Source organism: Nematolebias whitei, chromosome 8 (genome assembly GCF_014905685.2).
Source record: "Nematolebias whitei isolate Nwh7 chromosome 8, NemWhi1, whole genome shotgun sequence".
Lineage (NCBI taxonomy): Eukaryota > Metazoa > Chordata > Actinopteri > Cyprinodontiformes > Rivulidae > Nematolebias > Nematolebias whitei.
This window is the reverse complement of record NC_056505.1, coordinates 43013097-43030171: the sequence shown is the minus strand read 5'-3', so window position 1 is coordinate 43030171 and position 17075 is coordinate 43013097. Positions and strand designations below refer to the sequence as shown.

At 44.2% G+C, this 17075-nt stretch overlaps 1 protein-coding gene across 1 annotated transcript in view; it reads right to left on the bottom strand.

The window, feature by feature from the left end:
* Positions 1–647: 647 nt before the first annotated feature.
* The window catches only part of LOC119413693 (NADPH oxidase activator 1-like), a 77507-nt gene continuing 61079 nt past the window's right edge, over positions 648–17075 (bottom strand). The window contains exons 16-17 of the mRNA XM_037680747.1: positions 873–996; positions 648–754 (exon numbers count right to left, since the gene is read on the bottom strand). Of these exons, the coding sequence (XP_037536675.1) occupies positions 648–754; positions 873–996 (231 nt within the window). The remainder of the gene's footprint in view (positions 755–872; positions 997–17075) is intronic.

The following is a 17075-nucleotide window of genomic DNA, read 5'->3' as shown; positions in this document are numbered from 1 at the left end:
GTGTGTGTGTGTGTGTGTGTGTGTGTGCGTGCGTGCGTGTGTGTGTGTGTGTGTGTGTGTGTATTGATAACCCTGATCTTGTCTACTTTCTGGTAAGATGAAAGAAAAGTATTTGTGTCATCAAATACAGATAGAAAATATTCATAAACATAAAAGGCCTGACATCCCTTGAATGAATGCATATCTCTTCTATAAAGCTAACTGAATAATTACGTTGTTTTAATTGTTAGTTGTGGTGGCCATCTTGAATTTGGGTGATTCCAAAACTGTATCAGTTGAACAGATGAACAGCCAGTGATTATTTTTTCATAAGTTTCATTAAATCTGTGTAGTATTTTATATGTATTAAGGTAACATGCAAACACAAACTTGGGCAAAACGTTATTTTTTACTGTCCACCTCTGGAAGCTGAAGCTGTTTCAGAAAAAAAAAAAAAATTGAAAATGTGGGTGTGACCTTCAGTGTAATGAACCTGTGCAGCCAGCAGCACAGCAACTATGAATTCCACAGTATATGACCTACTGTCAATACTGGTTCTATGTTTTTGGTTCTGGAAGGATGTTGTTTTGTATCTAAAGCATAAAATATATCCCTGTTCAGAGGGTAGGCGGTTCAGTCCAGACGACTGCAGAGAATAATCTCTGCTTTTAAGAATCTGAGTTCTGCATGAAGTTTTCATTCTCCCGGTAGGCAAAGCAGCTGGGGAAGATGCCAAGTTTTCCTCCACAGTGTCCCTCCAGCCATTCCTCATTAACTGCAAGAGTGACAGGAAAGAGCATGTAGACAGTCAATGACTTCTGAGAAGCGAAAAGCACAAAAGGAAAATTAAGCTCAGTTCCACAGAGGTGGGCCATCAAACTGCAAGGCCTCACCTTCACCCAGTATGTCAATGGTGTCTCCTTCACTGAATTCCAGGTCCTCTGGGCCCTGAGCCGTGTAGTCATACAGTGCCACCATTTCATAGAGGATGGTACGGTTTGCCAGGGGGTCTTCTCTCTGAAAGCAGCAAATAAGGACATCACAGCTAAAGGTATAAAATTTTAGATACAAACATATTTAATGTAAAAGTACACTTTTTCAATTCTAAAAGTCAATGTTATGGACATAAAAACATATTTTCTGGTCTTTAGATATAGATAAACAGTACAAACAGTATAAACAGATGAACCAGGCACTTGGAAGAACAAGCCAGTGCATCTCTGGTTCTGGTCCCAAGCCTGGGTAAATGGTGACGGTTGTGTCAGGAAGGGTTTTCGACGTATAACACTTTTGGCAAAACTATAGCGTGAGTTCATCAAAGTGGAACCATAACGGATCGGTGGAGACTCGGGTAAACAACGACCGCCACTGGTGCTGTTGACAAACAGGGTGCTGGCAGAAATTGTGCTACTGTTAGTCATAGACCACGATGAGGGAAACGTGTCAGGAGACAGAGGGAGAAGAATAGGGTCAAGAATGTAGGACTGAGGGTTGCAACTCTAAATGTGGGGACAATGACAGGCAAAGTTAGAGAGCTGCCTGACATAATGCAGAGAAGGAAGGTAGATGTTTTATGTGTCCAAAAACCAAGTGGAAGGGCAGCAAGGCTCACAACATTGGTGCAGGGTTCAAACCATGAAGGATGTTTTTCTATCCACACCATGGTAATGCCAACTCCTCCATCAGGACCACCCCCTGATAGTGGTGTGGATAGGTGAGAAATGGAATGGGGTGGTCCTGATGGAGGAGTTGGCAAAGAATGTAGTAGAGGTGAAAAGAGTGTCAGAAGGGTGATGTGTGTAAAAATAGAAATAGAAGGTCTAATTGTAAATGTTGTCAGTGGTTATGCTCCACAGGTTAGATGTGATGTGGAGGAGAAAGGTACATTTTGAAAGGATCAGGATGAATTGATATTATGAAGTAGTATTCCCAGGGAGGAGAGAGAGGTGAATAGAGCAGACCTGAATTGACATGAAGGAAACAGAGGGGATGAGGCCATATTGATGCCAAGATGGCCACGCTCACTGCAGCCACAGCTTAAGACAAGATAAGATAGAACTTTATTGACCTGCAGGAAATTGTTGTGCCAGAGTTTCAGAACAAAGGACACGAGAATCACACAATATATAAAAAATAACAAAGAATATAAAAAATAAAAACAATTACGTTCTAAAACAGGTCAGGTGCAAACAGAAACATTAAAGTGATGTCCACTATTAACCATGGCTAATTTTATTCTAGCATGTGTATAAAGGGGGAGAAGTTGAAAAGTTTGATAGCCACAGGGAGGAAGGACTTCCTGTGGTGTTCTGTGGAGCGCCTCAGTGGTAGTGTTGCCAGATTGGGCGGTTTTCATTCTGATTTTGTGGGTCAAAATTGCTTTGGGCTGGTGAGGATAATTTGGGCGGATTTGGAGTCAGATTGTCGGCTTTTGAATATAGTCCCTGTGGATACGTCCTTCAGTGCATATGCGAAGGATGTGATTGTTTTTGACTCTTTTCTGACCAGGAGACTTGTCTTGTGCAGTTGGAAGGACCCACAACACCCAACATATGTTCACTGGACAACAGATGTATTATATTCATTTGGAAAAAATCAGATGTACCCTGAAGGGTTCTGTTAAAAGATTTTGGGATATGTGGAAAACTTATCAATGCCTGTTTAGTTTATATATGTACACATATATATATATATAAACTAAACAGGCATTGACAAGTTTTCCACATGTCCCAGAATCTTTTAACACGGGGAGTGGGGGGAGTGGGGGGGGTGTGTGACTGACTGATCTGGTGTGGGGAGGAGAGGGAGGTTTTTTTTTGTTCTGTGTGTTCACCTTTTTGTTTTTATGTTAAAAAATCAAAAAATCAATAAAAAAGACTGTTTAAAAAAGTATAGTTTCTTCAAATGATTGTGGAGGTTGAACAGGAAAAGATAAGCAAAGAAAAAAACTACTTCTGTTCTTCTCCATGATGCAACTCCTACCCACTTCAATATCTTACACCCAAAACATGAAGGTATTGTGATGTGCTTAGGCAGGACTCATCAGTAGAGGCAAGGCGACTGATCGAGGGCAGGTGTGTTCAATCAGTAGAGGAGCAGCACTTTAGATAAAGGTTTCTCAAACAAATTGAGGAGGGATGAGCTTTTGCAGTGGCTGTGGCAGCACCCTTTTGGAGGTAGGGTGTCGTTCGCAGTCAGTTAGGGTTGCCAGCGTCAAAGACAGCAAGACACTGTTCCTGTGTCAGGAGGGGAGGCTGGGTGCCTCCTTTAGACAGTTAGAGCTGGGCTTTAGTAGGGTGCAGTCACCACCTTGGACTCCTGCTTCTGTTCCTGTGAGCTGTTGTTTCTGTCACATGCTCTAATCTGGTGTGGAGCCAATTCAGGAGGTCTGATCTTCGTCCAGCTAAGTCAATCCCCGGGGTGTTAGACGACATCACAAGCTTAGACCCTGGTCTCCTATCTGAGTGAGCTAAGTGAACAAAGTGAACTAATCTAACCTTTAGGCCTCCTTTTTAGCTTGGGGTGGGGATCTTTTTAGGAGTAGATGCATAAATCAAGACTATTTTCATAATCTTTTTGTGTGTGGTGATTGTTTGATGGTTATGGCATTCTAGGGAAGATCTACTGCCTGTTTGACCCACACATTTATTATCGTATGAAGAAACATACTCATCTCAAAAATTACAGAGATTCACTATTCAAATCCGTCAGTAACAGAAAATATGAACGCACTGATTGTTTTTCATATGCTACATTGTCAGCTATTTATTTTGTTAATAAACTCCTAAAATGTTTCAAACTAAGGGCTTGTGTTCAGTCTGTATGTTTGGGTCCTTGTCAGTAGGTTGGTGGAAATGGAAATTTGGACCCAAATGCAGACTGGAAATGAAGAGCTTTGAGGTGAAACTAAAAAAAGTTTTATTGAACAAAGTAAGGCAAAAAGTGCTGACCAGGCATTCAAAACTTCTACGAACTAAAACTAAGAAAACGGGAACATGGAGGAGGAACAACAAGGAGCAATGTGATGATGTGAAACGACTAATGCTGAACTGAAAAGCAAACCGAGGAGCGAGTGTGCAAAGTGACACTAATAAAACCTAAACAACAAACACCTGGGGGATTACAGATGGGGGACAAGTGAGGGTGGCAGACTAAAAAGGTTCTAGTTCGTATAGGCTTCGCCCTTTAAGGCTGTCACTGGTGGGTTTTATCCCATCATGCAAAGCATCGCACTGAAAAAAATTAGCCCACGCCCACTTGTTGTGTGGGCCCCACCCGGTCCATATAAATTACGTTAAGAGCGGGTAATCGGCTCCCATTTTTCTTCAGCAAGCTAATAGCACTGTCAGAAGAACGAAGAAGGGAAGTTGTCCAGCTTGACCAGTTCAACCTTTGTTAAGGCTGCCTGTGGTCCCACCACACCAACCTCCTGCCATCCCAGTGAGTTCTCCTCCCCGAGGAGAAGCAGATGAGCAGTCTTGTTTCAAGGTAAGCGCCTAGGAATATTTCTCAGTGGCAGGTCGCTACACGCTGGACGACGCCATCAACCCCCTTTTTACTTTTATTGCTGGCTCTTGGAGCGAATCGAATGGTTCCTCCGGGACAGGCGACGTCAAAAGCAACCCCCGCTGCTCACTCCCTCCTGGAGAGCATAGTGTTGGAACGAGGGGAGCTGAGCGAATGCTCAACCCCCCCCCCCCCCCCCCCCCCCCCCCCCCCCCCCCCCCACGGACCTTTTTCGCATCGGCGACCACACCGCTCCCAGCCGCCGGTGCCCTCCTCTGGAGCTGCCCGGCATAATCCAGGATGCGGCTGACATGAAGGGACTTTTTTCCATCCCTCTCCTTCCCCCGCCCAGATCGGATGATCTGGCGGGAAGGTTTTTGGCTCCACCCCGGCTCGCCGTCCTGATCCCATCTGGCCTCGTTTCCCAGCAGTGACGTCCTACTGGACCGAGGCTACAGCCGGACCTGGTAGACTGAGAGCACCAGTTTCCACATCTGCGCCCATCACCAGAGTGGAGGGGTTTGACCAAGCGGAAATGCCCTCGGTGACCCCCCTGGAGTCAAGCTTGGCAGAGGCTCTCGGAGCAAAGATGTCCAGGTTGGACAAGCATCCTGCACCTCCGGGGAGGCATGAGCAGACAGTGACGTCGCTCTCCAACCGAGCTCACCAGCATGCGTTCCAGGCGACTGTAGCGAACAATAACGTTGCACCGCTGACGTACAGCATCGCAGAGGCCGGAGGGACAGACCTGCCTCAGGAGACGAGGAGCTCCCTCTGCAGGTGTCTGACGTCACCCTCAACCCGTGTGCCTCTTCTGCTGTCTGCCTTGTCTCGCATCGCAGCCTGGATGACAATGGCTCAGAGGTTCACCTGACTTGTCCCCTGCTTCCCCTCCCAACCCCTAGTCGCCCTTGGTCCCACATCGCCCTCGACTTTGTGACCGGTCTTCCCCCATCTGATGGCAACACCACCATCCTCACGGTTGTTGACTGTTTTTCTAAGGCCGCTCACTTTATCCCCCTCCCTAAGCTCCCCTCTGCCCTTGAAACTGCTCACCTTCTTACCCTCCATGTGTTTAGGATCCATGGGATTCCCTCTGACATCGTCTCTGACCGAGGCCCGCAGTTCATTTCACAGGTCTGGCACTCTTTTTGCAAGTCGCTTGGGGCGTCCGTTAGCCTCACCTCTGGTTACCATCCTCAGGCTAACGGACAAGCTGAGCGCTACAATCAGGAGCTGGAGTCCACCCTGCGTTGCCTGGTCGAGTCCAACCCATCATCCTGGAGCCAGCACTTGGTTTGGGTAGAGTATGCCCACAACTCCCTCCGCTCCTCTGCCACCGGTATGTCCCCCTTTGAAGCTTCCCTCGGCTACCTTCCTCCCCTGTTTCCTAGTTCTGAGTCCGACTGTTTGGTCCCGTCCGTTCAGCATCACTTCCGGCGGTGTCGTCGTATCTGGCGCCAGGCCAAGGCGGCCCTCCTTAGGACCGCAGCCCAGGCTAAACGGTTTGCTGACCGCCACTGTTCAGAGACGCCTGCCTACCAGGTCGGCCAGCAGGTTTGGTTGTCCACCAGGGACATCAAGCTGTGGGACACCCCCCCTAAACTGCCCCCCCCCTTCATTTGTCCATTCCCCATTACCCGCATCATCAATCCCTCTGCGGTCCGCCTCCAACTCTCCAGGGCCATGAGGATTCACCCCACCTTCCATGTTTCCCAGGTAAAGCCTGTTTCCCTCAGTCCCTTGTGTCCCCCGTCTGACCTCCCTCCGCCGCCCCGCCTGATCGACAACCACCCTGCGTTCACTGTCCGATCCATCTTGGACGTGCGATGCAGGGGTAGGGGTTTCCAGTACCTGGTCGATTGGGAGGGGTATGGTCCTGAGGAGAGGTCATGGATCCCCAGGTTCTTCATCCTCGACCCCAGCCTCATCTCCAGGTTTTTCAGAGACCACCCGAGAAGCGCCTCAGGTTGCCTGGAGGCGATTCTTGGGGGGGGGGGAGGTAATGTAAGGGTCCCACTGCCTGCAGCCTGCCTTGCTGATGGCCTCTGATTACCAACACCTGGCGGCCATCAGCCTGATGAGCCTCTCCATCTACAAAAGGCTGCAGTCCGGTGTGACTCATCGCTGGAGCATATCACCTCTCATGGTATAGTAATGTTGAGCTAGAAATGTCTAGGTGAAAAGAATTTGTTCACCCGTGTTCTCTTTTCCAGTTTCCTGGTTCCTCGTGTTTTTGGATTCTCCTCGTGACCTGATTTGGATCCCTCGGCCTGTCAGGTATCCCTCGTGCCTTTTTGCCTCCAGTGGCCAGCCTTCCTCGTTTCCCTTGGACCCTCATTGGATTCCCCTCTGCTGCGCTCTCCCTGGACTGAAGGACCGGCTCTCCTCCTTCGGGTTTGGACTGTAAGGACAAAGACGCTCTTCAAACAAACCACTCTGGTCTTCCCCTCTGGACAAACATTAACCTGTCGTCCCTCTTTCCAGGAGCCGCTGAGAAGCAGCGTGTGGACTTAATTATCACTGTACATAATAAACACTGTTCTTTTTGTACTTCCCCTGTGTCTGCCTCATTCTGGTTCTCATATCATCTGTGTTCCCCGCGCACTCCTAACAAAGGCAGTGTGGTCAAGAACAATTGGACTATCGGCAATGGAAGCAATGCTAACAGCCCATGGCCATGGGTGGATGATGAACCCCCTGGCCGACGGAACAGAATTTAATGCATACAGAAATGAACTTTGGAAAATGCTGAGAGCCCAGTTTCCAAGTAGACTGGATCCACAAGCGCTTAAAGCTGAGCCACTTGAAGAGACTGAAAATCCAGCAACCTATGTCGACAGACAACTCAAAAAATGGAGACTGGAGACTGTAGAAGATCCACATGAAAGCCAGGTGATGACAACACTATTCAGAACATCATTGGTGTCTGCCATGCCCAGCCAAATCCGTGACAAGTTGGAGGACGTACTGGGACTAAACTCAATGTGCTATCCTGAGTTTCGTGACCATGTGGTGCACGCAGTTGAAAAGCATCGGAAAGATCAACAAAGGGTCCAAGATGCAGATCGGCACTTGCAACAGAAACTCACTCAGTTGCATATCAATGATTTCCAGAACAAATCGAAAGAGAAAACACAGGCTCCAGTCTTACAAACAGACATGAACAATGCTATACCTCCAACCAATGGAGCCCAAATGCAGTTGCCCTAAGCCCCTATCTTTCAGGGCCCACCACCCCCCATCATAAATGTCTATCCAAATCAAACAGGCAGATGGCAGCCTGGTGGACTGAGGAAACCCTACACTAACCAAAGTTGGGGAAAGCAAACTCGGCCAGGCATCAGGCCGTGTTGGGGCTGTGGAAAGCTTGGACACAACATCAAAAACTGCAAATTTTCAACTCTGAATCCTGGCTTGACTGGGCATGGTCAGGGTATGAGATTTGGTCGGGAACAACCAAGAGGCCCTGTCAATCCATTTGCATCACAACAAGGTTTCTAGGGCTGCCCAGAGAATCCTATTGGAGAGTGTGAATTACCTATTTTAACACAAAATTCAGATGCAGAACCAATACTTCAAGTTGAAATACAAGGTAAAATAATTCCAATTTTAGTAGACACTGGAGCTTCATTCACATGCGTAAAACCAAACTACGCTACACACCTCCAAACGTCTGACAAATTTGTCAAGACCATAGGATTTTCGGGACAACAACAAATGAATCAAATGACAGCTCTAGTGGATCTAACTGTTAATCAAACAAAAGTCAAGATACCAATTTTTGTGTCAGATCAAACCCCAGTAAATTTATTAGGAAGAGATGCACTGTGTAAACTCAAAGCCAAAATCTGGTGCTCACCACAAGGAATCTATATTGACAGCTCAGGACTAGATTTCCAAATGTACACCCAAATTGAACATGCAAATATTTACTGGCTTGGAGACATTGCACAACCAGTAACAGATATCTTTAAAAAATGGGCAAAATACATTAAAGTTCAACTTCCTAAAGCAAACCCACCAACAAGTGACTATCATTGCACTATGTTTTATGATCCTTCATGCAATACAGTATTTGAAGAAGAATGGGACAAAGCAACAAAAAACCTAAATGTTGAACTGATAACACAAAACATTGTCATAGGGCAACAAGGTGCAGCAGTAAACATTCAAACCAATTCATTCATCACAAAATGGTACAACGTTCCAGAATCTGCACCTCACATAACCCTAATGGTAAATGAAGGCTTTGAGTCAAAAGACCTAGGACCAATGATGCTAGGAGCATCCCAAGCTGAGTGGAAAGCAACAGACAACCCTCTAATATTTACTGCAGATGAGGCAGGCATGATCAAAATCCTTTGTGGTACTTCTATGATAGCAAAACCACAGGTAATAACTGCTCCAAGGAAAAAACAAATCCAACACACTCCAGAGCATGAGCTAGGTCTGGATGAATTAAAAATGGAAATGCTAAAACACATCCCAGACCAGTTGTGGTCAAAACATGACACAGATGTAGGTTTGGTCAAATCAGCAAACCCTGTACAAATTCAATTAAAACCAAACGTGAAATTATCTAATCAATTTCAATATCCAATGAAACCAGAAGCAGAGGAAGGAGTAAGCTCAACAATAAATGGATTGCTAAAAGCAGGAGTGCTAAAAGAAACATGTAGTCCATGCAATACTCCTATACTACCAGTGTTAAAAGCAGACAAGTCTAAGTACCGGCTAGTACATGATTTAAGAGCTATAAATGACATTATCTCTGATTGGGCAGCAGAAGTTCCAAACCCACACACACTTCTGACAAACATCCCTTCAGAAGCCAAGTATTTTACAGTTTTCGATCTGTGTTCAGCATTTTTCAGCATCCCATTGTCTGAAGAATCACAAGATTTGTTTGCATTCACATATCGAGGTAAGCAGTATTCCTACACACGACTTCCACAAGGGTTCAAACACAGTCCACATGTGTTTAATCATATATTAAAGCAAGACCTTGAAGACATTCAAATCAATAGTACTTTGTGTCAATATGTTGATGATATTTTGATCTGTTCACCAACAATCCAGGATTGCTATCAAGACACCATTAAAGTCCTCCAGAAGCTAGCTCAGGGAGGACACAAAGCATCTCAAACAGAACTACAGTTTTGTAAATCACAAGTCGAATATCTTGGAAGGCTAATCTCTCATGGAACTGTCTCTATCTCTCCAGAACATCTGGAGGGAGTGAGCAAAGCCCCTCAACCGCAAACCGTTAGTCAAATGTTGACATTCTTAGGAATGACTGGATTCAGCTGAGTGGATAGAGAATCATGCAGAAAAAAACAGCACCACTCAGAGAATTAATAAAACAAACAGGGAACCAATCTCCAACATCACAAAATGTGGACAAACGAAGCTAAAGTAGCTTTTGAAACAATCAAACATGACATGCAAGTTGCACCATATTTAGCAACACCAGATTATACAAATCCATTTTTTCTGTATGTTGCAAGCCGACAAAACATGTATGCATCAGCAGTGTTGATGCAAGAAACTCGTTTTGGACGTCAAAAACAGCCGATCGCATATTACAGCACAAAGCTTGATAAAGTTGTCCAAGGTTGGCCAGATTGCTACCAAGGACTAGCTGCATTACATTATGCATATGACAAAGCATCTGTGATAACAATGGGTTATCCACTTGTAATTTACACACACCACAAAATTACTGAACTAATAAATCAAGGAAAATTTGTGTTAACACCTGCAAGGAGCTTACAATACACACCATTGTTAACTAATCCTGATGTGACCATAAAGCGATGTTTCATGACAAATCCTGCAAATGTAGTTCCTTTTAGCTTTGAAGGAAACCCACATGAATGTGTAGCCGAAGCCGCCAGATACACCAAACTGAGTCCAGACTTAGAATCTACTCCATTAGAAGAAGCAGACGTCACATATTTTGTTGATGGATCATGTTTCAGAGACTACATAGGAAACCATGCAGGCTATGCTGTTGTAACAAAAGTGAATGACAGATTTGAGACAGCAAAAGCAGAGAAGTGTGATCAACCCTGTTCTGCACAACTAGCTGAACTAAAAAGCTTAACAGAAGCTTGTAAATTAGCCAAAGGTAAAGCAGCCAACATTTACACTGATTCTGCGTATGCACACGGTGTTTGCCATCTATTTGGTAATGTATGGAAACAAAGAGGCTTCAAGAAAACAGATGGAAGACAACACGGAAAACAAATAACTGAACTAATCTCTGCAATGATGTTACCTTTAAAGTTAGCCATAATAAAGTGCCCAGCGCACCGCAAGGGTAATGATGACATCATTAGAGGTAATAATGCAGAAGACGAAGCAGCAAAAACAGCCTCTAGATGTGAAGTGGCTATACTGACACCTGTAATATCGTTAGAAACTGACATTACACCTGAAGACATCATTCACATCCAGAGTAATGCAACATAGAGTGAGCAACAAGTTTGGTGCCAGAGAGCAGCAACAAAAGATGCTAATAACCTATGGAGATCACATGATGGACTAATTGTTGCACCTGTGTCTTTGTTGACAACGTTGATATCAGAATCCCATGGAGTTGACCATTGTGGTTGAAGTGAAGTTGTAAATAGATTGAATCAGCAAGGCTATTGGTCACCATATTTGAGAGCATTGGTTGATGATGTGTTGAGCCAGTGTGAGATTTGTGCTCAAAACAATGTCAGGAAAACCATAAAAGCGCCTATTGGACACATTCCAGTTCCAGAAGGTCCTTTTAAACATTTGGTCATTGACTTTGTTGACATGATCAAGTCAGTACAAGGCAAGCGTTATATGTTAGTGGTCGTTGACCACTTCAGTAGATGGGTTGAAGCAACTCCATCACAGGACCTAGGTGCAGAAACAGTTATTAAATTTCTGGTAAAAGAGGTGATCTCACGATTTGGGATACCATCAGAAATAAGTTCTGACAATGGTCCTGCATTTGTTCACAAGATCTACAAAGGCATTTTGAAAAGCTGAGAATCAAACAGCGTTTGGGAGCTGTTTATCACCCTCAGAGTCAGGGCATGGTTGACAGCAATCCAGGTTGAAGGAAGCTCAATGTGGTTCCATCTCAATCACTGCATCAAAGTCTCAGACAAAAACCAGGGCAGTGTTGCTTCAAAGATAAACATTGAGCATGATGCTAAGGGAAAGGCAGAAAATGCTAAGACTGGTGATTGTTTTGTTTTGGGTGACACTAGAGGCGTCGACGCTGAGAAAGCACTCACTGGAGGAGATTAAGATAACCAAAAACAGCCTATCACACATCGGCCAATCACCAGAGCATTTGCCAAAGCAGCTGCCAGAAATAAGGACAAGTCACCAAGCCCAAGTTGAGTATGACACAACAAATACATCCCATAACAGACCAGTTAGCTTACCAGCATCCAAAATAATATTTGCATGCTCAAACACACGAAACCAAACAAAGCGCAGTTCAAAAAGGTTTGAATTAAGAAAGAAAAGAGATTCAGGCTATACTGTAGCATGGATCCAAGAAACAACTCCTAAAGTATGTAGTGAACTTGACCTGATGTCAAAACTAAGCCTAAGGTCAAAACCCTTGACCTTAAGAACCTTGTGGGACAGAAACTGTCATTTCATTGATTTGAATCCAGAAATACAGGTTCACCCATCCTGAGACTTTCTTTCTTGAAAATTCAAGTGAAAGAACACTCTCTTTTCTATTATCATTACTATTTTACAAATGTTGATAATCAAAGTGTCTTAGTTCAAACCATTTTAGATGTTGCAGTGAACTAATCAATTTTATTAACTGTGAAACAGTGTAATGATTTTTTAATCCTCATGCAAAGTTAGAATTCATGTTAAGGCCTGTTACAGAGTAATCATGTATTTTCTGATTTCTGTCTTTGAATGAGCAAGTGTGCGTTTTCCAAGGTCAGGAGTCAAAGCAGACATGTGTTGGAACAACTGTCTTGTTTACATCCTCTCAGACGTCAACAGAGAAGTTGGCACCTGTTTCTCCAAACTCGCCAAAACAAAACTCTCTCTGTCTCTGAGAACAGTTTTATCTGTTCCATAACAATTCTTGCTGTTTTCTGACTTCTAGTAACCTCTTACGTCACAAAACACACCCCTGTCTGGTTGATATTGACCAATCAGGAACGCTCAAATATACCAGAAATAGAGCTCTTTAAAATGCCGGTACTTCCTAGTTCTCTCAGCGCGGAGAAGTTCTGAGATGTTCGCAGTTCTGTGAAGTCGTTTGGGAGAACAGAAGTCCAGCCATGATAAGGCTCTTCCGAGTTTGGATTATAACATCTTCCACCTCTGAGTGGAACTTCTGAAGAACCCCACTCATGTGGAGTCCACCCGGTGAGGTGAACTGTTGTTGACGAAGCCCGTCACCACTTCGGACGAGTCACAGCCATCCTATGGAGACACTGAAAGGTAGCGTTAACTGGAGCTCCGCTTCTTCTGATTCATCTTCAGAGAGGTAAATGAGTCTAGTCTCCTACTTAGCGTACCGAGGAAAAGCTGGGTCGGATGGAGGGTGTCGTCCTGTCAACACTTTTCACTCATACACACCACATTCTCCCTCATCCATCTTTCACTCCCTTTAAACTCCATCTTTCCATCTTTAAATTCTTCTCTCAAGTAGAAATCATTCCAGATATTTTAGAAATGTCTGTGTAAAGTGCTCATTCCACCGCCGTGTGGATTGAGGTCTGCTGTTCTGCTGAAGAGTGAAAACAATCGCCACATTGTTTCTCACTACCTGTAAAGCTGTTTAATTATGTTGTTATTTTCATATTTTGCCAAATTAATGTAAATGTTTGATGTTAAACTTTGATTCTGTAAAATAAATGACCACATTCATTTTGATGGGTCAAAGATAAATGACGTCTCACGTTACATTTCATTAAATTCAATGCACGTTTTATTCAGTTGTAGATGAACAGATGCTCAGATATATTCATCAATTAACACGGATTCCTCATTTTTCTGGACTGAATAAAACGTGCATTGAATTTAATGAAATGCAAACGTGAGACGTCATTTATCTTTGACCCATCAAAATGAATGCGGTCATTTATTTACAGAATCAAAGTTTAACATCAAACATTTACAGTAATTTGGCAAATTATGAAAATAACAACAAAAGCAATCAATCAGGAAAAATCATACGGCCATGATTTTTCCGTTGCTTCACCACAGACATTTATGAAAACTGTACAATTATGATCTTTTTATCCACACGGCGGTGGATGAGCACTTTACACAGACATTTCTAAATATCTGGAAGAATTTCTACTTGAGAGAAGAATTTAAAGATGAGAAGGAAGTTTAAGGGAGTAAGGATGGTGTTTGAGGGAGAGTGTTAAACAGAACGGCACTCTCCGGGCTTTCTTCAGCTTCTTCCTTACAGTACACTTAGGTGGTGAAATCGACTCTTTTACCTGGAGATGTCTCAGGCGAGGTTCCGTTTAACGCACCCTTTCAGCGTCTCCGTAGGATGCTGTTACTCGTCCGGAGTAGCGGCGAGATTCTGTCCGACACAAGCTCACCTCAGTGGAAAATGTTATAATCCCATGAAACTCGGAAGACCTCTGTGGTCATGTCAGGGTCTTCCCGGCTCCCACAGCTACTGCACAGCGCTAGGACATATCAGAACTGTCCGCGCCGCCGAACTTCTCCAACCAACAGAACCGAACTCAACTCTGCTCAACTCTCACAGAACCGAACAGAACTCGACAGAACTGAGTAGACCAGGAAGTACCGACATTTTAAAGAGCTCTTTTCCCGGTTCATTTGGGAGTCTTCCCATTGGTCAGAACCGACCAGACGGGGTGTGTTTTGTGACGTAAGAGGTTAGAAGACAGCAAGAATTGTTATGGAACAGATCAGAAATGTTCTCACAGACAGAGAGAGTTTTGTTTTGGCGAGTTTTAGAAACAGGTGCCAAAACCCCCCTGTTGACGTCTGAGAGGATATAAACAAGACAGTTGTTCCAACGCATGTCTGCTTCGACTCCTGACCCTGGAACGCACACTTGCTCATTCAAAGACAGAAATCAGAAAATGCATAATTACTCTGTAACAGCTTTAACATGAGTTCTAACTTTGCATGAGAATTAAAAATCATTACACAGTTAATAAAATTGATTAGTTCACTGCAACATCTAAAATGGTTTGAACTAAGACACTTTGATTATCAACATTTGTAAAATAGTAATGATAATAGAACAGAGAGTGTTCTTCCACTTGAATTTTCAAGAAAGAAAGTCTCAGGATGGGTGAACCTGTATTTCTGGATTCAAATCAATGAAATGACAGTTCCTGTCCCACAAGGTTCTTAAGGTCAAGAGTTTTGACCTTAGGCTTAGTCTTGACATCAGGTTAAGTTCACTACAGTCCCCCCTTTGGAAATCATCACCTGTCCATGGGGATGAATTCCAACTATGAACTTACGCCTTCGATTGTCCTTGATGCTTGATGTAATCCAGCAAAGAAACAAGAGTCAAGAGTAATCCAGCAAGGAAAACAAAAGTCAAAAGTAATCTAGCAAGGAAAACAAAGTTGATTATAATTCCATATCGTCTCGATAATTCCATTGTAGCAATGCTTTAACCCCTTGAAAACAGAGTCTGTAATCCATTGGAAAAAGTCATATAATCCACAACGGTAAATCCACAACGATTGGAAGTGTTGATTAATCAGCATACAGAGGGGTACCCTTGGATTGAACTGAAGATGCGGCCACTGGATGAAGAGCGGAGACCAACGTCAGGATTGCAGGTCGCCTCCAGCGAAGGTCGTCTCTGGGCGACGTCCAGCCTGTGCCGTTCTGGTTCAATGTGTCATGCAATTATGTGGTTTAAGGTGGGCTTATGAAGGTGATTTTACATAAGGCCTTAAACTATATGCACCTGGTGTGTAAGCTATTATGGTTGGGAACAGCCACAACTACCAGTTAAGGGGTGGAGCATGCTGAAAAGGGGTAACTACAGGGGTTTATACCTATAGAAAAGGGTTCCAAACTATTTTTCCATTTCTAACTTGGTTTAAGTTAGCTTTACATGGCAAAATATAGTTTGGTTCAAATGTCTGTTGTCTTTTAGAAGAACGACTTGAGGTTGGGTGTTTGGTTTCCCCATAAATGTTTTGGAAGTCTATGGCGAGACTTATCAAAAAGAATTAGCTATCCCCCCGAATAGAATTGTTCGAGTAGGTTCGGCTTAAGCGTTGTGAGATCAATGTAGATTATGGTACTTAAGGTAACAATAATATACATTGACTCCGCAAAGATTGCAATTTAGCGAATGAACTGCATGTTGGCATGGTTAAAGGCCTCTTAGTCTCTAACTTAACTTACACACAAGATTCATTCTTACCTCAGAAACAACCAAAACCAATTCAACAACGTTTCAACACCGACAAGAGTAGTGACTAAGCAACTAAAAACATCGTTTCACTGCTTCACCTCACCCTGGTTGTCAGTTTCAGCCACGCTGTCCCGTGTGAGTGGCTTCTTTGCAGACCCGCATATGCGAGGCATAATCATATCGAGGTGCGCTGCATGGCGATCCACGTCGACTCGGAGTGACGTTTGGCCCCGGAACAGGGATGCGAGTATCCCACACAATACGAGGGTTATCGTCATTAGCAGGGCTATGATTAACGTGTCCGCACTTGACCACGCATAGGTAATTGGTTGGATCGGGTTCTTAATTGTGGACCTGAGGGACTTGAGAACTCAGTTTATTGGTTTCACGACGACGACTTGGGTGCCTTCAAAACGGATCCTTCCCAGAGTCTCTGGATCTATGTCTATAGACATATTCCCCAGGTACTCTGAGTCATCCAGAGTCGCGTCCCATTGTTCCGGATCGAGGTGATAGAGCGTCAAATCACCAATGTGTATGGTTGTTCCCTGGGGAACACTGATCCACATTGTTTTGTCCGGTAACGTCAAAGGTCTATTTGCCCCGGGTTGATCGTAGGCTATGATCGCCTTTCTTTGAGGAGCGTTCACTAGCCAACGAGAGCCAATTATTTCCGCTTTTGCAGCTTTAGCCAGGTGTCGAGGCGTTACGGTCGTTGAACACTTAGAATTTTCCGGAATAGGTGTCAACCCGCATAAGCCCGCGGTTTGATTCCACACAAACGGCTTACTCGCGCACAGATAATGTATCTCCCGAGTGAGAACACACATCTGAAGGTTTGGAGCTAGATAAACTGAGGGGTTATCGTCGTGGTACGCAACCATCTTCGGTGTGTCAATTTGAACATGGTTTTCACCGTGCCAATTGCCAACATTAACAACGTCCCTGAGTCTATATATGCCATTTGAGGGAATTATCGGTAGGTTGATAATGAACGCCATTTCAAACGTTTTGTGATTGACGTAGATTGGAATTGCGCTACCGAGAGTGTAAGCCAGGTGAGCCTGTATTTGCGTGACTCTTTCGCGCGTAGCGGAGCTGAGGATGTCGTTCACCATCTGTAGAGAGACTAGATACGGTGGGATCCTACCGGTGGCTAGTGTATCTACCGACGAACTGATATCTCTAA